General features: G+C 45.8%; 1 protein-coding gene across 1 annotated transcript in view; it reads right to left on the bottom strand.

Moving 5' to 3' along the window:
• GASK1A (golgi associated kinase 1A) overlaps positions 1-23,802 on the bottom strand; it is a 217,284-nt gene extending 193,482 nt beyond the window's left edge. Inside the window, exon 1 of the mRNA XM_078664449.1 lies at positions 23,368-23,802. Coding sequence (XP_078520575.1) covers positions 23,368-23,370 — 3 coding nt within the window. The 5' untranslated portion in view covers positions 23,371-23,802. The remainder of the gene's footprint in view (positions 1-23,367) is intronic.
• Positions 23,803-24,218: the final 416 nt, after the last annotated feature.

The raw sequence follows: 24,218 nt of genomic DNA, 5'->3' as shown, positions 1-24,218 counted from the left end.
GGCATCAACCACACCTTTCACAGCGAGCTTCACTTGCCCCCTCAAGCCGGGTACCTCATGGGCATCAGCCAGACCTTTCACAGCAAGCTTCCGTTACGCCCTCATAACTGGCACTACATGGGCATCAAACATACTTTTAAGAGCAAGCTTCCCTTGCGTCCTAAGAACTGGTGCTACATGGGCATCGGTCACACCTTTCAGAGCAAGCTTCGCTTGCGCCCTTAGAACTGGTACTACATGGCCATCGGCCAGACCTTTCACAGGAAGCTTCCCTTGTGCCATCAGTACTGCTACTACATGGGCATCCTTACACCCCCTTCGCCTCCCCTGCCACCTGATGACATTTTAGGACATTGCAACAACTTGGCAAACTACTTTTTTTTTTAAATCGAAGACATATTTTCTACTTTTCCCCTAATACAGCTTCTTTAACCCGTTGGCTGCTGCCGTCGGCCAACGGTCGTCACGAGCACTACCTCGGTAGTGCTGCGCACGTCCGTTGGCCGACGCGGCCCCACCCGTTCTTCGAACGTTCCGCACTGCCGTGGAACGTTGGAAGCAGCCAACGGGTTAAAAACCTCTCTCTTGGAGTATCAACCCCGATTGCCAGATCTCCTCCTTGAGACAATCCCCCCATGGAAATTAATTCCCTAAAAATATGTGAATCAACTGAAATCTGGCTCCCCTAATGACGTGGCACCCCCCACCATTCTGAGTCCGGTTTCTGATACGGTTGCTCCAACCATCTTGGACCTTATTAACATTTCATTTTCATCTGGTCTCGTTCCCTCCCCCTGGAAACAGGTCATGGTCAAAGCTCTTCTTAAAAAAAACGAGTTTAGACCCAGAAGTAGTTGCTAACTACCGGCCGATCTCGCTACTGCCAGGGATCTAAAAAATGAGTGAAAAGTATGTTAACTTCATTCTCTCCGCATTCTTGGAGAAGAACGAATGATTTCATCCCTCCCAAACTGGTTTAAGTCCGCAACAGGGCACAGATAGCTGTAGTTGAAGAAGCCAGAAACATTTTGGATGTCGGCGGTTCCGCCGCTATTGTCCTGCTCGACCTTTGTGCAGCCTTTAACACGGTCAACCACCAACTACTGATCTCAAGACTCAGAGAGGTAGGAGTCACTACAACTGTACTCAAGGTGAACAACCTTTACAACGAAACTATTACAACGCACTACCATTACAACGCGGTCATTACAACGCAAAACATTACAACGCATTGCGCTCGGGGGCGCTCTAGGATAGGGAATACGTTTAATTTTCTATCCAACACCTTCCCTAGTGTCCACGGGGACTGGAGTTGGAATAGAAAATTATACTTACCACTATCCAGCACCTCTAAGCGCTATGCGTTGTAAAGGTTTGCGATGTAAGAACCGCGTTGTAAAGGCAGGCGTTGTAATAGCCTGCGTTGTAAAGTCATACATCCTGTACTCAAGTGGCTAGAGTCTTCTTTGGTCGACAGATCATTCCAGGTCTTTGAGGACAATTTTATTTCCGAAAGGATGCCTCTGAGATGCGGGGTGCCGAAAGGTTCTTCCTTGAGCCCCACACTTTTTAATGTCTATTTGAGCCCCTTGGCCGAGGTGGTCAAGCCCTTTGGTATTAAGATTATCACCTATGCTGATGACACCCAGCTGATTGTATCTCTTAATCAATCTGACAATGCAGACACTAACCTGGCCAACTGCTTGGAAAGGGTCTCTGCGTGGATGGACGACTCATTCCTAAAACTCAATGCAGCTAAAACAGAGTTGATGCTTCTGGGTAAGACTACCAACCTGGACGCCAGCGCATTTTGGCCCAGATGTTTGGGCGTTATGCCCTCCCCCAAAGATGAGATCCAAAGCCTTGGTGTCTGGCTGGACCACAACCTGAATTTCAAGGACCAGGCACGCAGGGTAGCAGGTACTTGTTATGGTATCCTGAAAATGATTAGGAAAATTCTCCCATTGCTGCCTTAAATGCCTGGAGACTATTGGTTCAAGTCTTGATTCTTCCTCGGCTTGATTAAGCCAATGTGCTCTATCTAGGCTCTCCATGTTCTACCATCAAAAAACTACAAACTGTACAAAACTGTGCAGCACGACTTCTCATGCAGCCCCATTATCGGGAATCTGCAAAACCGCACATCATCTCTCTGCATTGGCTTCCGGTTGCCGAAAGAATTCAGTTTAAGGCACTGCGCATTGCCCATAAGACTCTTTCAGCTAAGGGTCCTCCGATCCTTCGATCTATCATCTCTCCATACCACCCCAAAAGATCCCTGCGCTCCGGGAAGAAACATCTTGCAATTGTTCCCAGGATAAATAGATCTCAGAGTGGGGGACGCCTGTTCTCAGTTACTGCAGCGAAATGCTGGAACCAGCTACCAGATTATATACAGCTTGAGGTCAACTATCTCTCCTTTTGCAAACTCCTGAAAACTTTTCTGTTTCCCTATATAAATGCAAATCTTTCTTCCCCTTTTATCCCTCCGCTATCCTTCTCACTCCAAGTAACTGACTAATATCCACCACTGAAATTACTTCATATTTCACCATATTAATTCACCACTAATCCTTTGTAGGCTTCCTGAATAGCGTGCGTTAACAAGCGCTATATAAATACAAACCTTTGTCCTACTCTATCCTTCTGCTATCATTCCAAATAACTGACTAACTTATCCACCACTTAAAATGTACTTGCATGTTTCACTGTACTAATTCAACACTAATCCTCTATGGGTCCCGGAGTAGCGTGCTACCCGCTGACAAAGCGCTTCGACGCCTCGTCAGGGGTAGTAAGCGCTATATAAATGCAATTACAATACAATACAATACATGGAAATTGGCCACACCTTTCAGAGCAAGCTTCCCTTGCGTCCTCAAGCCGGGTACCTCATGGGCATCAGCCACACCTTTCAGAGCAAGCTTCCCTCGACCCTCAGAACTGGTACTTCATGGGCATCAGCCAAACCTTTCACAGCGTGCATGCGTTGCGCCCTTAGAACTGGTAGTACATGGGCATCGGCCACACCTTTCACAGCAAACTTCCCTTGTGCCCTCAGAACTGGTACTACATGGGCATCAACCATGCCTTTCACAGCAAGTTTCCCTTGTGCCTTCAGAACTGGTACTACATGGGCATCGGCCACACACCTTTCAACTCACCCTCATGTGTATGGTATCCCTTTCCTCGGACACTGCTTCAACCCTCTCCTAGACCTCTATGTGATCACCCACCATAAAACCTTCCAAATCATCCCATCTCTCTGTGCTTGGCCACATTAAATATTGGGCGGTCCCATCTGCAGTGCAAGCTTCCCCCGTGTACAGAAATACTGCATGGACATGAGCAGGGCAAGCTTCCTTGGCACAGACAGAAATCGTGCGCTTGAGGCAGAAGAGATGCAAGCTTCACAGTGCAAGCTTCTCCTACACAACAGTTTATTGGCAGGCTTTCCTCACATACACAGCAGCAGTACAGTGGTGGGCAGACCCACTCAGCTGTGCCAGATGTTGGACTGTCCGCAGAGCTCCAAGATGGTGGAAAAAGGGAAGTGAGTTACAGAGACTGCTCTCAGGCCTACACACATAGAAGGGGCACGCTGCAGCGGTGATAATGTGCAAGGCATGCTCTTGTCAGGGTGTTGCACTATTTGGACATTAAACATGTCCATGAAAGATGTCGTCTACAACACTGGCTCAGGTGTCTGTCTGATGAAGTAGCATAGCAAGGATACTTTCATTTGGATATTTGGTTTTGTCACTCTTATTTTCTTGCTTCCTATTCGATGGTTCTATTTGTTTTAGAAAGTCCATCCCGTCTTCATCCTTCTCGTGGAGCATAGCCTGTTTACCATCAGTCTGACTGGCACTTTAATCCTTCCACAAGTGAATTCTTTAAGGGAACGTTTTTTTCTTTTTCTAAAAGCACTCTATGAGAGTGCATGTGTTTCCAGCTTTCCATATGTTTTGCCACTTCTTCGATCATATTTTTCTTCAACACATTATATAAGTTCTACTTTCAATACCGTTTTTACATCTCACCTACACAGCGCATGCTCTATGCAGCAAGATGTATTGTTTACAATTCTGGGGGCTTACAACACGACCATAGCATACCATTAGTTGTTTTCATTGTCATTTTCAGATTTCAAAATATTTTATTCACTTGCAATCTTTCCATTGCCTAGCTCCTGTAGACCGCCCTTCCTTTCTTGTGTTAGTTGCTCTATGGTACATGTGTTCTTCCTCTTCTTTGTTCTTTGTTGTCTTTTTTGCAACGCACACATTTTTTTTAATCTCATAAGTGTGTTTGGTATTATTCCTGGATGTGCAATATACTTTCACAGATTCGTACCTTCTTATTCATGTTGCTTTCAAAGTATTTGCCTTCGCTATTGACGCTTTAGCTACTTACACCCACAAATGGACTACTCAGCGCCACTGACTCTCCTCTTCGAAACTTCATCTCCACTCCACTCCCGTGGTTGCTGTTGGAGCCCACCACCAATCCTTTTAGGGGATGGGCACTTATTTTTCCCATCCAAGAGTAAAAGAGGGAAAAACACACAAAATGGAAAGACGGAAGAAGAGAAAGATGGAAAAGCAGTCACAAGGGGAGAAAGCAGGAGTGAGATAAAGGAGCAAGGGTGGGTTGGCAGTGGATTAAAGAGGCATGAGGTGGATTCAAGACTATGAAGCCTTGGTATTCGGCACGCTGACATTTGATACCGCTGGCCGCAGGCTTCTTAGCAGAGCTTAGGGCACTGGCATTCATTCTACAAATTAAGCACTGTGCCTGATCAATGGCTTTCTTACATTTCCTACTGTAGGCCTATCCCCCAATTCCTCACCTCCCTCTTCTCTTTTTGATCGTCCCTCACCCTGCCTACTACCTGCCTCACAATCCGCTGCCCATTCATTTCATTGTTGGCCTATGCTGTATCCTCTCCTGGTTGTGTTGTCTCTGCTCTCTGACTCACTCTCCTCTATCCTTCTGACCTCTTAAACCTCTCCCCATTTTTTCTGCACACAAAAAATGCTTTTTTACTCTTCCACATTGTTCCCATCTGTACATTTTTTCTACTTACTTCTTCTACCACCCAATGACCTTTTGGACAACTTGCCTTCTGTGCATATAACTCTTTAAAGTTTCTTCAGTTTCACTGAAAGCAGAGTTTGTTCCCTCCAATATTGTTGTCTTGTGAAGAAAGCCCAGGGAGCCCAGTCTGGGTTGGGTTGGGCTATGTAGAAATGGGATGTATGACGTTACAATGCACACTTTTACAACACATACCTTTACAACGCATTTTTTACAACGCAACATCCATTACAACGCATTCCATTACAACGAAATTTTAAAAACTACATTTACAACGCATTCCATTACAACGCATACTACCTTTACAACGCATACCATTACAACGCATTACATTACATTGCATGTTTGATAAGTATTGGATAGTGTTGGGGTAAAATGTACTATTCTAACTCCAGGGGGTTCAACAGTAGGGTAAGTGTTGGATAGTGTAGGGGTAAACATTACTATTCTAACTCCAGGGGGTGCAACTTTAGGGTAAGTGTTGGATAGTGTAGGGGTAAAAATTACAATTCTAACTCCAAGGGGTGCAACAGTAGGGTAAGTGTTGGATGGTAATGTTATGCGTTGTAATGGTATGCGTTGTAATGACTGAGTTGTAATGACATGTGTTGTAGTGGTGTGCGTTGTAGTGTCATGCGTTGTAATCGTTGCGTTGTAAATGCATGCGTTGTAATGGATGTTGCGTTGTGAAAGTTTCGTTGTAATGGTAGTGCGTTGTAAAGGTTGTTTCCCGTAGAAATGTGAAGCAAATAAATACATCTTGTTAAATAATGTATGTAATAACAGCTCCTTTTCAGTTTTAGAGTATTGGTGCAAAGTTTTTCTGGATATCCTATGTTGCTTACAAATAACTGACATTCTATTTAGCAATTGGCAGCAATGAAATGTAAGCCCTTGCAACTAAAGATCTACTGCTGGACTTGAACGCAAACTCTGAGAATAATACCAAGTAACTTTGGCCTCAATTTCTGAAAGAACCCAATCCACCTTAAACTCATGTTGAGTGCTAAAGCGCCAAGTCGCCTGCGATGAGGGAAGACATGCCTCTACAAGAAGCATCAACAACTTGATTTAGGTCCTGCAGAGCTAGTGGTGAGCAGTCTTGCACAGTGAGTCATGGACCACTCCCTGGGTTAAGCTTCCTCTTTGGATGAGGACATTATAAATAACAAAATCTCTGGAAACAGAGGAGTTTGGCATCCGTTTTTATCAGCTCATTTTGAGATGACTATAGGAAAGAAAATGAATCCCCTAAGCTATTGACATTTCATTACTGCATTTTTGGATTCAGACACACATTTTAAACTATTTTATCATGCGCATTGTCAAAGGCTCATGCTCTCTCTTCTTTTTATGGCCTTGCTGTGCTGCCACTAGACAATTATGTGAGAATTACTAGGCGTGTTGCTTTGGCTCCGCCCACATGTTGGGAGGCAGGAGCACATGTTTTGATTGGCCAGAGGTTGTGTGCTTCCAGAAAAAAAGTGCTGCCTCGACACAGGCTCTGATCGTCTTGTTTATTTATCCAGCTGCCTGAGCTTGAATTTTCAGGGGCACCCATATGACATTGTAATGCTATTAAAGTGTGTTAGATAACTAGATAATATATGGTGTTCTTCCTCTGGCAGCAACACAGATGTGAGGAGGGCAATCATTAACCCACGTGGATTTTTAAGTCTGGCTTGACAGTGCAACTGCCACCAGGCATTTAAACCTACACCAATATTATTCTGCAGTTGTTTGCTTCCACACAAATACATATCTATTCCCATGCTATCTAACTGTAATGTTTTACATCACCATACAACATTCTTTTAAAGCAGGCCTATTGGCATTGCTAATGCTTGTATCTTCTCTCTTTTTTTTTTACTCCTTTTTTAATTTTTTTATTTATTTTTTATGCGAACAATACCCATGCATGTATCAGAGCGCTTTAAAGAATTACAGCGAGCTGAGTAGTAAAAGTAGCAGTAACATATTCATTACAAGTTCATTAACTGTCAAAAAGCATGCTTTCATTGTTAATAGCAATGTAATGTCATAGTTCATCCACTGCAAATACCAGGCATAGTTGAGAAGCAAGGGGTTAACGTAGGTATTGCAAGGAAGAGTGCATTAGGTAGCCAGAGATAGATAGTCATATGCACGACGGAGGAGAATAGTCATGTGATCTAGGGAAGAAATGTGTTCATAAGAATTCTTGGATTTCTTTCTTGAATTAAATTAAATGATCGAGGAATTTGTTCTGATTTCTGGAGGTAAAGAGTTCCAGATTCTCGGGGCAATCCCAGAGAAGGAACGGTTCTGGGTTTTCTTCTTGTGGAATCTCTGTGGGTTCAGAACAAAGATGTTGGCGTTTCTGGTTGCTCTAGAATCTCCGTAGAGTTCGAGCTTCTAGATGAGATCGTTAGGGCTATTATAGTGGAGGTCTTTATGAGTCATGCAGGCAATTTTTAGCTAGATTCTAGCTTCTTATGGGAGCCAATTGAGGGATTTGAGATCCGGGGTGATGTGGCTGTATCTTTTTGAGCCTGTGATGAGTCTAGTGGCAGAGCTGAGAAAGCCCTTAGAGGAACAAGTTTGGATCTTAGTAGCCCAGAAAGGGTTGTACTCCCATAATCCAACTTGGGAATTACTAAGGATTGTACAGAATGTTTGATATTGCCTGGAGGGTGGGGGGGGGGAGGTTTAATCCTTTGCTGCTTTTCGAGTACATACTTCTTTCAAACTCAGATTCAGAATTTTAAGGAATTGGACAATAGGCTAATCAGATCATCCAAGATTCTCTGCCATCAATGGTAGAACTATTTCTCAAGACTAATAAAATCTGAAGGCTTCTTGCTTCGGAAGTTCTGGGGTCAAGGATGGGCAAAGCTCATGAATTCCTAAAATTCAAGGAGACTTCTTTCTTAGCATACACAGTGGGATTCTCTCCTAATAAATTGTATTTTTTCAAGGTGTCATACTTATCGTTGTCTTTTGGTTCTTAGGGCTGTTATGGGTTAGCTATGATCCTCTTATAGAAGGTTGGTATACTTTTCAGATCTCCTTGAATATGGTGTGATCTTGTTTCTCGGAGTCACCTACACTGATGTAGCCTGGTTGTCTTACTCAGAATCTTCTGAGATTAGAGGTGGGTATCTATGTGCCAACCTCCTGGGTCAGTGGTTAACTTCTGTCGTCAGATCTCTTAAAATGAATTGTGATCTTCATATTCATCTACAGCATCCTTTTTTTAAATATATTATTTAACAAGGGAGCTATTTTCCTAAATACAGGGTCATAGTGGGTGAAGTTTCCTGCATGTCAGATTCTAATCCATCTGAAAAACCAGTGGGTAATTGCAGATACTTCAGGCCAGAGATACTGCACATACTGCAGAGATCTTTGTGTTATATGGATCTCACAGGTACCATTTCTAGCAAGATAGCTCCCTCCTCCTAGCAGTGCACTGACAGTGATTGCAGGAAGCTGGCTTTTTTGTAGTATGCCAAAACGAGTTATGCTATGTAGAAAGTCCAGACCACCCTTACTGGCTAATAGGGTTTGTATTAATAATCCTAAATGCTCTCTTTCGTGGTAGTATGAGCAAGAATGTTAGCTTTATCAGAAGGTAGTGTTAATGCATTTGTTGAACACACAGAGTCAATAAATGAGCCACACTCAAGAAGAATATTTTAGACCAATTTAGAAAAATAGAAAGTATTTTTTAGATTTATTTTAAACACCAAGAACTTCGTTAAAGTAAGTACTTTTCAGTTTCAATGTCATAGTTCATCCACTGCAAATACCAGGCATAGTTGAGAAGCAAGGGGTTAACGTAGGTATTGCAAGGAAGAGTGCATTAGGTAGCCAGAGATAGATAGTCATATGCACGACGGAGGAGAATAGTCATGTGATCTAGTAAGTAAGATATGTTCACTCAAATGCGTTTTATTCAGCAATGCTTTCCTATGGGGAAAAACACATACACTACATATGGGTATTTGTAAATGATTCTTGGTGGTCCCCTTAAAGACTTAGGGTGCTAGGGGGCCAAGGTCCAAAGTACCACAAGCAGTTCAGGTTTACCTGCCCTGGAGTGTCCAGGTGCAGAGTTGCTGGAAGTGTGATAGCCTTGAACGCGACCCCATATGAAAAGGGGGGGGGGAGGGCACCTAAAAACATGCCGTAGAGGGGAGCTTGGGGCAAGTCCAGGATTTTCAAACTGGGGGGCTCAGTTTGTAGGAGTCCTGGGGGTAGGGGAGTACCATTAGCTGTCTTGAACCTAGGCAGGGGAGCTCGGGTGCAGAAGGTTTTGGTTGGTTGGTGCTTGTGCGTCAAAAGTACCCAGGTCTCAGTTAGACTTGCAAAGGGGGACAAAACAGGACAATTGGGCCACTCTATGTGCTGACCTCTGTGGTGATGACATCCCCTGTGGGATTCTCTGTCTCTGTGGCATTGGAGACCGGACTGGACTTAAACAAGCTTTGATTGCTGCAAGGGGTCCGGCACAACGGGTATTGGTGCAGGGCGGTTTCGGTTGATCCTGGCATCTTCTCACTTGGTGGGGAGATGGATTTGACTTCTAGGAGGAAGGTGGCCTCTTCCTGGGGGGCTGCTACGTTGGTGGACCCGGTGAACAGCTGAATGGTAAACCGGAAGTTGCGGTCGGTGCCTGCGAAGGCTTGGCAAAGGTATTGAGGACAGCTGCAGAACGAGTCGGATAGTTACAATTGTCAGGACAGGTGCAGATAGTCTCCTAGGGTTTGGCACTAAAGTCCACCAGCAATCTGTAGTTCCTGCTTCTTCTGCTCTTCTTTGTCCTATTCTTTTTTTAGTCAGGTGAATCTGAGTTTCTGGTGTCATGGGGCCATCTAAATACTCAATTTAGGGGTGTTAAATGTGATAAGGTTGTAACCAATTGGCTACACCCCCTATATCTCCAATTCCTATGGACAGTGGGCATAGCCCTGACCCAGAGTTCCTAGTTTTACCAAAAACAAGATGATGAAACCCTTCATTGACTGTCCACTTCAGGCTGCCCACCTTAGGGGTGTGCTCAGCCTGGAAGTGTGAAACGCCTCTTGACTAGCTAATTGGCCCGCCTGCTCTGGTGTCAAATGGGCCCCAGGGCAGGTGGTGTTATCTCCCAGGTCTGGGGGAAACTGGGGTCCCGTATCAAAGGTGGCAGCAGCTTTGAAGCCCCTGGCATTGATTTATTAATTCACTAGCTATCCTGCTGGAGGAGGTGAGAACACCTTCCTCTGGATTAGAAAGTGTTCCTGTCCTCTGAGAGCACAAACTCTCACCTCCAGGGGCTCAGAAATGCATCTGTATTGGCAGGCTGGTTGATACTGGTAGGTTTTCAGAGGGAATCTCTAAGATGCCCTCTGGGTGCATGTCAAAATAAAGCCAACACTGGCATCAGGGTGGATTTATTAAGACGAGGCAGTGGATACCAAACACCATTGCATTCAGTGAAGCCATTATGTGGCTGGGGAACACGTAATGCCCAGATGGCACCTGTGCCCAGATGGCTTCCCTGTCCACTTATAATATTGCAATATCCAGTAATAGAACTAGACATCACAGGGGCATATCTGCTTCTGCATATATATCCTCACATGTCATATACTGCACCCTGCCTTAGGTCCTGCTGTAGAGGCGACTTACATATAGTACATGCAGTGCATGGGCATTGCACACAGGCAGTGTGCAATGCTGTGTTTTAGAAGGGTGTGCAACCTTTCATGCATTCAGCAAAGGCAGTCTGCATGTGAGTTTTGTAGGAACTCCGTGGGTAGCATAGGACATGCTGCAGCTCTTAGGGATCCTCTTTAGTACCTATGCCCTAGGTACCAGGGGTACAATTTACTAGGGCCCTACAGGGGTACTAAAGTTATTGGCAATTGGGTTACAATTAGACATTTAGTTTTTAGGGATACGAACACTGGCACTGGGGCCTGGTTAGCAGGCTTAAGGGCACTGTCAGAGTCCCAAAACAAGCATCTTGTAGTTCAAATGAGGGGAAAAAGTGAGGAACATCTGCTTCCTACTGTGATTCATTGACAGGTGAATAAAACCTGCAGCCTTCTCACGGTTTGCAGTTAAGTGTGCAGCTGGACCAAGTATTTTGTATGTAGTTATCTGTAAGTGAAAGCCCTAAATATATCTTGCATATATTGATTTGTAACCACAGCATTTGGCAGCGGGCTCCTCAGATGATACTTAGGGTCCACACGCTTATTCTTTGTACAAATTATGAGCTGCCCTTGCTTCACTCAGGGCCATAAAACACACGCCAGAGAGGTCTATACAGACAGCTTCCAAGGAGCACACAGCTGAGAAAACTAACTCGGAGCAGGGCTATGCGTGCCCTAGAACAGCAGTTCTCAACCTTTTCACTTGTGTGGACCACCACTGAATCATTACTGGAATCCGGGGACCCCCACTGAATCATTACTGGACTCAGGGGACATTACTGGAATCCAGGGACCCCCACTGAATCATTACTGGAATCCAGGGACCCCCCCACTGAATCATTACTTGAATCAGGGGACATTACTGGAATCCGGGGACCCCCAGTGAATCATTACTGGAATCCGGGGACCCCCACTGAATCATTACTTGAATCAGGGGACATTACTGGAATTCGGGGACCCCCAGTGAATCATTACTGGAATCCGGGGACCCCACTGAATCATTACTGGAATCCGGGGACCCCCACTGAATCATTACTTGAATCAGGGGACATTACTGGAATCCGGGGACCCCCAGTGAATCATTACTTGAATCCGGGGACCCCACTGAATCATTACTGGACTCGGGACATTACTGGAATCCGGGGACCCCCAGTGAATCATTACTGGAATCCAGGGACCCCCACTGAATCATTACTGGACTCGGGACATTACTGGAATCCGGGGACCCCCAGTGAATCATTACTGGAATCCAGGGATCCCCACTGAATAATTACTGGAATCCAGGGACCCCCACTGAATCATTACTGGAATCCAGGGACCCCCAGTGAATCATTACTGGAATCCAGGGACCCCCACTGAATCATTACTGGAATCCAGGGACCCCCAGTGAATCATTACTGGAATCCAGGGACCCCCACTGAGTCATTATTGGAATCCAGGGACCCCCACTGAATCATTACTGGAATCCAGGGACCCCCAGTGAATCATTACTGGAATCCAGGGACCCCCACTGAATCATTACTGGAATCCAGGGACCCCCACTGAATCATTACTGGAATCCAGGGACCCCCACTGAATCATTACTGGAATCCAGGGACCCACAGTGAATCATTTCTGGAATCAAGGGACCCCCAGTGAATCATTACTGGAATCCAGGGACCCCCACTGAATCATTACTGGAATCCAGGGACCCCCAGTGAATCATTACTGGAATCCAGGGACCCCCACTGAGTCATTATTGGAATCCAGGGACCCCCACTGAATCATTACTGGAATCCAGGGACCCCCACTGAGTCATTATTGGAATCCAGGGACCCCCACTGAATCATTACTGGAATCCAGGGACCCCCACTGAATCATTATTGGAATCCAGGGACCCCCACTGAATCATTACTGGAATCCAGGGACCCCCAGTGAATCATTACTGGAATCCAGGGACCCCCACTGAATCATTACTGGATCCAGGGACCCCCACTGAATCATTACTGGAATCCAGGGACCCCCAGTGAATCATTACTGGAATCCAGGGACCCCCACTGAATCATTACTGGAATCCAGGGACCCCCAGTGAATCATTACTGGAATCCAGGGACCCCCACTGAGTCATTATTGGAATCCAGGGACCCCCACTGAATCATTACTGGAATCCAGGGACCCCCACTGAGTCATTATTGGAATCCAGGGACCCCCACTGAATCATTACTGGAATCCAGGGACCCCCACTGAGTCATTACTGGAATCCAGGGACCCCCACTGAATCATTACTGGAATCCAGGGACCCCCACTGAATCATTACTGGAATCCAGGGACCCCCACTGAATCATTACTGGAATCCAGGGACCCCCTCTGAGTCATTATTGGAAACTGTGGGCCACCAGCCTCTGCAATTGCTATGATTTTAACCTAACAGCAACACACAGAAAATACAAAAACATGTAACCAAACAAATACCCAAATATTAGAGTATTTACTTTAATTCACAATCAAATTTGAAAAAGTTATCAAATGTTCAATTTTGTTCCTTTAATTGTATATACTTTATTAATGTTAATGTATTCATTTTATTATTATTTAATTTTGTAAGACAGTTGAGGACCCCCACGGGACCCCGTACCACAGGTTAAGAACCAATGCCCTAGAGGGGGCCAAGGTCTTTTCCACCCCTGGTCCACCATGCTCCATCCCTGGTCTACCCCCCCCCCCAACATCGCACCCAGCTGAAGTGAGGCAATGACTACAACACATGACTGCCTACTGTTTGGTTACATCTCACAGCGCTTTAGAGAAAGCAGAGGGTTGTGGAAGCACTATCAAAAGATAGTAAAGAGTCACATAGCACAGAGTAACATCCTAAAGCTTGGGAAACACAGTATAATATATTACACCATATGGCCAGTGGTGTAGCAAGGAGAGGGCGGTTTGAGTTTTGGGTGCCCCCCCGCTCTTACCTGCGGCCGAAGCGGGGTGGCAAACGCAGGAATCGCCAGCACTCCCCGCCCCCCCACACACAGCGAAGTAAGCCATTAGCTTAATGGGGCTGACCCCCCCTGCTCCTCCCCGCCCTTGTGGCATAATGTAAAATGATGTCCCCCAGCAGAATGTGAAGAGTGTCTCCCTGAGTGAGTCTCCCATACACCACAGATGGTCACTGGACTTGGGGTGGAATTGGACCACCCTGAAGGATTGCCCTCCCCCCGCCCCAGCTCCTCATGGACCTACGTTATGCCCCCGAGTGCCTCATCCCGTATGCTGCAGCGGGAGAAAAGAAAATGTGAATGACTCAACAGACCAATGATGAAGAAAGCTAACTGAAATCTGAGGATAAAACCTTCCATGGGTTTTAGAATCCAACATGTCCAATCGAGCCATATTTTCAGGTAGCACTAACAATGGGGGTGCGGCTGTTGCTGGGGTCCGCGTTTTACTTCCGATAAGGATAAGGAGTAAGAATACGGAAGATGAAGTGATTTCCTCAAGATCACACAAACTGGCCAAGTGGGGAAGCCAGGATCAGAAACTCTGGTCTTCGTGTTTCACAGCCAGAATCCATCCGCCCACACTACATGCAGCTAAAGGAGATGTGGTGTAAACAATTATTTATTCGAACCAGTCTCAGGATCAATATACAGTTCCCAACACTTCCTTCCAGGTGATAAACGCCTACTGGACTCTAGCAAATTTCAAAACTATACTGGAGCATCCTTGAAAGACCAGCAGATAAAGATTAACAAAAAAAAGCCTATTCGGTAGGAGTGTGAGTGGTCGGATCACAAAGTGCCAGCTTGTATTCTTGTATCACTTAGGTACTAGTACTGGTTTTTACCTAAAAAAAGATATATAGATCCAGGAAACCTCAGATGATATCTTCAATCTAGAAATCTCCCTGAATCTTTGTCACATCACTCTGTGTCCATGGTACATGACTGCATCTCATGGGCTTGCAGGACAGCAGCTTTACCTTACAGATTTACTGTTAACAATAGGTATAAAAACAATAGTAGGTCAGTGGAAAATGTTCAATAACATTTCATATCACACATGGTGGGCCTGGGGATGCTTTATAAGACATGCTGATGGTTCTATTTCAAATAGAAATACCAATCCTGGTCTATGGACAACTCTATTGGATAAAGGAGACCTTTACTTACAAAACGTCAAAGCTTCTGAGATATATACAAGCGTTACCTTATTTTCATCACTCCAAATGCTTTATACATTACTCAGAAGAATTAGCTGTGCAATGAACAGTATAACAGTACTGCTGGTCAAAGTATAGCTTTGGAGCAACATTTATATATATTGCATATATCCAATATATATCGATATTTTGTGTGACTTTATTTCCAAATTATCTCAAAATGTTTGGAAGATGTCCCATCTTATTGCCCCTTTTAAAGAAAACACAACTCTTTGTAAATTAAAAAGAAAAAAAAACAATCAAATTATTATAGAATGTGTGAATAACTAAGGAATCAGTGTTTTAATAGTGTAAACGGCTGCTGTACATTGAAGCACTTTTCAGTGTGCAACTAAACGAAATTAATGAAAATAGTATTTGTAGAGTGCGAATACTACCCGGAGGTGTCTAGGCGCTACCCAAACTACTAGAAGTTTACCTCAACTAGATGTTTACTCTGGGATGATATGCTACTGCGGGGGGTCCAAGTTGACGTAAATTTATGTTGCCTCTTCCCAACCAGAATAGCCCAGTTCTAATGTCAAGCGCACAAGGTACCAGTCAATCAATCAATCAATCCATTTATAGAGCGCGCTACTCATCCGTGAGGGTCTCAAGGCGCTGAATGGGGAGGGGGGTGTTACTGCTGCTCGAAGAGCCAGGTCTTGAGGTGTTTCCTGAAGGTGAGATGGTCCTGGGTAGTTCTAAGGTGTGCGGGGAGGGAGTTCCATGCTTTGGCTGCCAGGTAGGAGAATGATCTTCCTCCGGCGGTGGTTCTGCGGATCCGTGGGACGGTGGCGAGGGCGAGGCTGGTGGAGCAGAGCTGGCGGGTTGGCGTGTAGGACGAGAGGCGGCTGTTGAGGTATTCGGGGCCCATGTCATGGAGAGCTTTGTGTGCGTGGGTGAGGAGTCTGAAAGTGATCCTCTTGTTGACGGGGAGCCAGTGCAGGTGTCTCAGGTGGGCGGATATGTGGCTGTGGCGAGGAATGTCGAGGATGAGGCTTGGCGGTGGTTCCTGCGTATAGGGTGTTTCCGTAGTCCAGTCGGCTTGTGACGAGGGCATGGGTCACCGTTTTTCTGGTTTCGGTGGGGATCCACCGGAAGATCTTAAGGAGCATGCGTAGGGTGTTGAAGCATGATGACGAGATGGCGTTGACTTGCTTGGTCATCGTGAGGAGGGAGTCCAGGATGATCCTGGACAAAACACTTCATTGCCACAGATCTCCTCTCTACTATAACTGGGGCTGGGTGGGTCGTGGATGTTGGTTACGCATTAAGATCCACATAAAATTGACTGAGGTTCTCTGATGTTCAAATTATTCTTGTTCCAATGGGTAGCAGAGCTCACTAGAGTTAAAAAAACACGCAACTGGGTATTCAGTTTGACTGTTCGACGCCGACCTTACCTTTTGTACCCAATAAAAGCCAAAGTCAAAGGAGTGAATACAATGCTTTTTTCTATTTCTTTACTTTCATTACAATTGCGCCACCCGTACTTTAACTTTAAACAGCTTAAGTTAAACCACGGGTGCTGCGAATGCTTCAAAAGTCAATATATAGAAAAATATCATTTACAATGCCATAAGTATTGCATAACTGAAAGTTTGAGCTATTGGCGTTGCATTATAATTAGCAACCCCAATACTTCAAAGTTTCCGTAATGCGAGTCCTGTTGCATTGCAAATGCTTGTTTACATATGGTAATACTGTCTGAGCAAAGATTTCACCTCAGTACCAGTTTAACAACGAAGTGCAGAAAGAAGCAATTGAAAGATGACCGGTAACCTTTGTGAAGGGCCTTCCACTGTGCACGGAAACAATACCATGTTTTTAGTAACGTTTGTACTGTTTGAGTTGAAACAGTCATTTTGTTATTAAAATCTGCAGATTATGCAGCAGATGATTGGTTATTTGGCACATGCCGCAAATCCATAATTATGCACACAAAAAAAACAAGCCATGGCTACAGAAATGCAAAATGTCAGTGACCGTGCTTAACCCCCAAAAGAGGAATCACATCATACTCGCCCTTATAACAATCTGCTGGTCCCCAGTGGGCGCAAAGATTGCATTCACGAACTTATGCACCATTTACAAATCCTACTGCAGAACATCTGCAGAAATTGACAACTCACAAGGCCCCAACTAGAGACCGTTGCTGGCTGTTGGATCACTTGTTCAACCAATATTCCTTCAGGATGAAACAAGGAGCTAGACCTCAGGTTTTCAAGGACCTAGACTATCGAACCCCCGTCCTAATCGAAGAGCTGATCCCAAATTTGTATTTATTTGAGCGTTTTATATAGTGCTAGCTAGACCAGAAGGTACTTGCAGTTTAACAAACCCTTCAGATCTTACCAAGCTCTTGTCGCTTCCTTTCAAGTGGAATCAACACAGGGTCATGTCTGAAGAATACTTTACTTGGCTACCGTCCCAACCCAACTGGAAACGAACAAACCCAACTAACTACTGAGCTGGACTCCTCTTACTGTCAGCATTCTCAGGCAACTGAAAGGAGACAATGCTTTATACAACTCCTTACTGAAGAAATTGATAAAGAAAATAAGAACTGTTCTGGCAACAGCTGCTTCACCATTTTATGTTGGGAGATGGAGGCCGCCAAGACCAAAGATTGAGAAGCAACAGGACCAATACGCCGCCCTTACACAGAATGGATGCCACACCGTCCAATCAGAATGAAGCAAGAACTCCACTGGCAAACCAGAGCTAGGGGATGCTTCCAGCCACTTCCTTGTGGTCAATCTCTTGTAACATACCACGTCAGTACAGCCCCCTAATGGAATATGCCCAAATGTAGTCAGTATATTTAGAGATTCAATATCACCAGTCCCTCTCTGAGACGCAGGTGCGAATCAGGGCAACATCGCAATAACGCTTACAGACAGATGGTGAGATTAGTGATAGAAGAAGTAAATAAGCCCTTCAAAGCCCAGTGTTGGCGCATAAAAAGGTTGCTCAATGCTGTACGTGTACTTGTATATGGTATTTCCACAGCGCAAACCTACCCAAGAGGCAGCGCAGTGCTGTGCAGTGCCAAAGACAAACATAAATGCAAAACAACAGTTGATGGACAGAATGCAGAACAATGTCATACATTCACCCCAGTACAGAGATCTGGGCCTAAATCCATCGTTTTTTTGCTCACCACACCACCCCAATTCAGACATGGCCATATGCAAATCAGCCTTGACCCTGTGCCAAATGGGGTCAAGCTATCCTGGCTGAAGACGGCTAATAGCCAGAAACCGGTCCTAGGATGCTTGATTCCGTTCCAGGGAAGGCATGGCTTGGCAGTTCGGGCTGGACTGTTCCCATGAGGCACAGGGTCAAGGCTGATTTGCATATGGCCATGTCTGAATTGGGGTGGTGTGGTGAGCAAAAAAACGATAGATTTAGGCCCAGATCTCTGTACTGGGGTGAATGTATGACATTGTTCTGCATTCTGTCCATCAACTGTTGTTTTTGCAAAGACAAACATAAAGGCAACAAGTGATAGAGGTATAAGCGTTGCAGGTGGTTAATGCATTGTGATTGAGTGTTCTTTAAAGAGGTGCGCCTTCAGCCATAACCAAAATCGGAGCAATGTCGGGTGGTACTTATTTAGACAGGGATGTTGTTCCAGATCCTGGGTGAATACATGAAAAAGGCCTTATGCCTTGTTTTTTTTCTTTTTCTACACTTCTTAGTCTGCAGTCTGATGGCGTCCTGGTTGGGGGTGTTCCAAGAACCAGCAGACCTTGGCTGCACCTTTAGCGGGGGTGCTGGAGTTGATGGCAAACAACTGCTGGTTTTGAACATGATGCGAGCTAGGAAAGGGAGCCAATGGAGTTTCATCGGGGATATGGGTGGGATGTGATCATAATTTTTTAGGCCCTGGATGAAATGTGTTGCCACGGAGTAGAATGCCCTTAGGTTTGCTAATGTGGCGTCTAGGAGACCAACGAGCAGGGTGTACCCACCATCGGAATCTGCGAGTGCGAGGGCTTGAACAACAGTTTGGAAGTTTCTTTCTTGAAGAAACGAGTTGACTTCCTTTAGAAGAGAGAGGTGGACCCATATTTCCGTTTTTGGAAATGTGTAGCTTGAGGGTGAGGTTGGTGTCCAGCATGAATCTAAGAGACTTGGGGCCTCGTTTATGAGGCTGTGCATCACTTTTACGCCGCCGGTGCGATTTTTTTTGTGACGCACCAGCAGCGTAAAAAATGTGCCTTGTTGCACCATATTTACAAAGTGACGCATCTAGGTAGATGCGTCACTTTGTAAACCCCTGCGCCACATTATACCTGCGCCAGATATAATGTATGCGGGGGGCATTCCGGCTCAAGAAAGGGTCGTAGAAGTGACGCAGTGAAATCTATAAAATTTCACTGCACCACTTCTAGGACTCAAATGCGTCAATATCTTACGCCTGCCTCACAGCAGGCGCAAGACTGGTGCAGGGCCTTTCACATGGGGCTTGCCCCTTGTGAAAGGACACATTGCTGGAGTTGCGTCACTTTTGTGACACACTCCAGCAATGCGTCACTTTTGTGCCATACAGATACGTCAGAAATACTGACGTATCTGTAACTCCTTGCGACATGATGCGTCATACAACAAATATGACGCATCAATCATGTTGCAAGAAGTGCGCACTGAGAAGTGACGCATCGCTGCTTTCACACAGCGATGCGTCACTTCTCATAAATGAGGCCCTTGGCATTCAGTGAAAGTTTGAGTTCGAAGCTGGGAATGTTTAATGGTTCTTTGTTGTTCTTGGGAAACAACAAGAATTCGATCTTGGCTGGGTTGACCTTCAGGCAGGCGCGGGACAGCCAGGTCTGATGATGCGCCAGCAGTGTTGGAGGCGCTGGATGCCTGAAGCAGATGAGACTTTCAAGTAGAGTTGTGTATCATCCGCATATTGGTGGATCGTCTGTGAGTAGAGCGGCAGGCGGCTCAACGTCGAAGCTGAAGATGACAGTAAAGGATATGGAACCCTGAGGGACTCGAAGGTGATAGGGGATTCTTGGTGGCATGGAGGTGCTCATGTGAACAAATTGGTGTGGGTTGGAAAGGTTTCTTTCATGTCTGTTTCAACCACAAAGGTACGGATGACCGTTGCCACATGTGTGAACTATCCCTCCAAATTTCTGGGTAGCCCTGAATTATCTTGTCTAGTTCAGAGACAGGTCTATTAAACTGAGAATATATGAGAGTTGAGGTACATTTCAGGAGCTACTGTTGCAGAATATATGAATGCCATCCTTAAAATGTTGCCTGTAGGTCTTCAGAAGTCATCCACATTGGTGGTTTCTTTTCCCTAGCACTCAGATGATGTTCTGTTGCGTTTGATGCTACATATGTGTATAACATACATTAAGCAGACATGGACAGACAGAAACATATTGGTCTGTCCAATTAGCTTTCCTATGAAGGAAGGGGGAGAGAAGGTGGGGGGGAAGGGAGAGAGGGAAGAGGGCTAAGAAAGACAGGGAAGGGGAGAGACAGGCGGAAGGGGGCTGAGAAAGAGAGGAAAGGGGAGAGAGAGAGAGAGAGAGAGAGAGAGAGAGAGAGAGGGAAGGAGAGAGAGAGAGAGAGAGAGAGAGAGAGAAATGGGAAGGGAAGGGAAGGGGGAGAGAGAGAGAGAAAGGGAAGGGGGGAGAGAGAGAAAGGGAAGGGGGAGAGAGAGAGAGAGAGAAAGGGAAGGGGAGAGGGGGAGAGACAGAGGGAAGGGGAGAGGGGGAGAGACAGAGGGAAGGGGAGAGGGGGAGTGAGAGGGAAGAAGAGAGAGAGAGAGGGAAGGGGGGGAGAGAGAGAGAGAGAGAGAGAGAAAGAGAGAGAGAGAGAGAGAGAGAAAGAGAGAGAGAGAGAAATAGAGAGAGAGAGAAAGAGAGAGAGAGAGAGAGAGAGAGAGAGAGAGAGAGAGAGAGAGAGAGAGAGAGAGAGAGAGAGAGAGAGAGAGAGAGAGAGAGAGAAAGAGGCATATGTAGATAAACGCTTTGCCATGGTCACACAACTTAGGCAAGTGGGAAGCTGGCACTCAAACCCAGCTCTTTTGGTTTTGGAGCTCAACACTCCACATTTCATCCAAAACCTACACCTTTCCTCTGATGATATTGCCCGTCCTGCCAAATGTTGTCCACATCTCTCTAATCCACTCGCAGCCCACATCCTTGCCCGAAACCTGTCCCGCCTTCACTCTCGACATGTTAATTTTTCACACACAAAAAAATTGAAAGCGGGCACTTGCGTGCATTGGACGAGGAACGGGTGTCAGTTTCAGAACTTCAACAGGGAAAAGAAGAATACACATACAACAATTTTGAGTTCACAAAAAACAGGACTTCGCACCCTAAACAGGCATGCTTACATCCTTTCCAATGTATGAAAAGATTACAAAATAGATATCTAATTTACTTTAAGTAACGCTCAATGCTGGCGTTTAGCCGGCTTCTATGCGCTTGCAGGTTCTGCTAATAAGTAGACTGAGACAGAGCGTTGCGATTAAATAACTTGCCAAGGATCACACAATGTGCTCAAGTGGGGAGTCTGTGGCCAGAACACCCAAGCTGTCACAGGTGATAAATACATAAATACATGTATTGGCTGCAATACCTGCATCCTGCCTGACCACAGCATCCTGCTAGACCACAGCTCCCACAGTGGGTTAAAGTGCCACCGCCAGAGAATTGAGAACTAGGGGGTAGATGTATTATCCTTTGCGCGAGCGCCTAAGCGGCGCAATTCAGTTTAGAATTTGCTTAATTCTGTTCACTGCTTTAATAACGTAAAGCACACCGGTGCTACGCTTTGTGTTATTTTGCGCCGCACGAGATCCTGCACAAACGTTTAGTAATTCTGCCCCTAAGAAGACATACAGAAGGGGAGTTTTGCAAATTTTTAGTGCAACGCAGACCTGCAAACGAAGTTGCTGTGCTGTGATGCGCCAGGAAGCGAAACAAGGCAGTGCCGTAAGTACTAAAGTGGGGCACTGCTACACTCTTCCCCATCACTGGAAGCCTAGCGCCACGCGCACACCTTTACACCATCGTGTAAAAGCACGTGCATGGTATCTTGCACGTGTTGTACCACAACAGTCCAATTTTAGGCCAAACTACAACGCACGACTATGTACAGCGCCCTGCTGCCATTTGGCTACCTTCGTGCTATAGAAATGCCATATACATACATACATTAAAAGTTTCCCACATTGAATGCTTGCTGTACGGTTTAGCACACATGCATGGGTGGATTTAATACGTTTTGGTGCAATGCCGCACAGTAACTAAGGTTGATGGGATGCATTGCAACAAAGAGTGTGGGAAAACAGCAAAATGTAAACAAAGATACAGCGCTGTTTTTCTCTACACCCCTCCCCGCTGCAGTGCCCAGAAGGCTGCTTTTCACCGTGTTGTAAGGGTGTGTGCGTTCTGTCAAGCATAAGCTTTATACTGTAAGGAGACCCTTCAATTACAAATACCATGCTGTGATACTTTCCCCACTTGTGTGTTGTTAAGAGCAGTATGCATGCAAAGTTGAAAAAATTTGCATTTTTTAAATGTTGCTCCACCATTAAACCTGCCTCGAAGACGTGCAATTTTTTGGAACAAATTCAAGTGCATACATCTTATACGATAGGGATTTGCATTAAAACTCTTGGGTGGGTGCATGGTGGCGCCCAGGCACCACACATGGCACGCTCCCTTAATACAGTGTGGCAAGGAAGAGCAGAGCGCTACACTTTTGGTGACTTTGCAGTGGCGTAAAATGTTGATAATTCTGCCCCCGAGTTGCATCCTTCGAAAAACGACAAAAGGAAAATTACTGATTGGGAACAAAGCTGCACTTTCAGACTTCACCACACTTGGATTTCACACCATATTGTGTGATCCTGGGCAAACCACGTTTCAGGCTACGCCTCTCTCTTTTAATCACAAAACTGGGGGTACCTCGAGGCGATCCAGTTGTAATATCTACTGTAGAAGAAATTGTACTTAGAACTCCGGTGAGCTCACATTGTGCAAACAACTTATCGCAATAATTACACTAAGCGTACTTAGTGCACATTGCGATGTGTCCCGTTTCTTGGCACTGCTACTGATATGTCCTGCTAATTATTATCGATGGTACTCGAATTATCGACCTCTCAAGGATAGAAGGCTAAGTGGCCCCACCAAACCTGTGACCCTCAGATAACACAATAGCGCCCTACGAGTAATGCATTAGCCCACTGAGCTATTTTACCAGTATGATATTGTGCCAACACATGCTTGCTGTATATGGACACTTTGCAATTCTCGCAGCTGCCGAGACAGGCTTCGGGGATGACCCGAGACGCAGCTGTTCCAACAAGCACATGGCACAGTGAGCCAGGCGTCAGGACAGAGAGTGCACAAGCCTTACCATGTCTTCTCAGGGCGAGTGCTTGGAAGCCACGCGCGCTCTGTGTTGGCGCTCAGATCCCAGGTTCCACACGGACCATGCTGCCTCCTTCCAGAGCATGGTCTAGGGACGATGCCAGGCTGATGGGAGTGCGACCGTTGCCATGGGGACACCTAGAGAGTCAGCCCCCGTTGCAGAGCGAACTCTGCAAGATATAAAACGTGCAAGCCTGGGGTTTCACAAAATCCCATAGAGTGCAGTATGTCTGCAACAAATGCATAGGTCCCTTGTCTGCTGTGCAGATGTGCCTCAGATGGCCTCTTCTTCCGGGTAGGCGAGCAGCTGTTCTTCCCAGAGAGGCCCTGCGCCCCCAAACGCGCCCATGTGGAATCTGACAAGCCCGGCCCCGCGGGCGGCTGGGGTCTGACTGCACGTCTCCCCTTAATTGACTGGCAGACAGGACTTCAGCTGCTGAGCACTGAAAGAATTTCACCAGCACAGCAGTTCAAACTCGGCCTCCTTGGGAGGGGGTGGTGCAGCAGAGAGGGGGAGGGGGCTGGCAGAGGGCGAGAGGCCCGTGTGTCGGGAGAGGCCCCTTTTCACAATAAAAGCCCTGACTAGTCAGTCCAAAAAAAATTCACATTCATTGAAACATGATAGGTAAACAGCCCAGGCACGTTTCACAGGCCCTTGGGTAGCTAGCTGCATCACTCAAGGGTTTTAATTTGCATTCTGGGACTTGCAGTCTTGCTTATCCGCTTAAAAACACAAGAATGCCAAGTCTCAGAAAGCAAAGGAAAAACTTAAAACTGGCTGTTGGTGACTTGACACAGTTATAGGTAAAAGGAAAGACGGATAGCCCTGCCAAGTTT

Source organism: Lissotriton helveticus, chromosome 10 (assembly GCF_964261635.1).
Source record: "Lissotriton helveticus chromosome 10, aLisHel1.1, whole genome shotgun sequence".
NCBI classification, from domain to species: domain Eukaryota; kingdom Metazoa; phylum Chordata; class Amphibia; order Caudata; family Salamandridae; genus Lissotriton; species Lissotriton helveticus.
The sequence above is the reverse complement of the archived record's forward strand: the minus strand, read 5'-3'. Positions and strand labels throughout refer to the sequence as shown.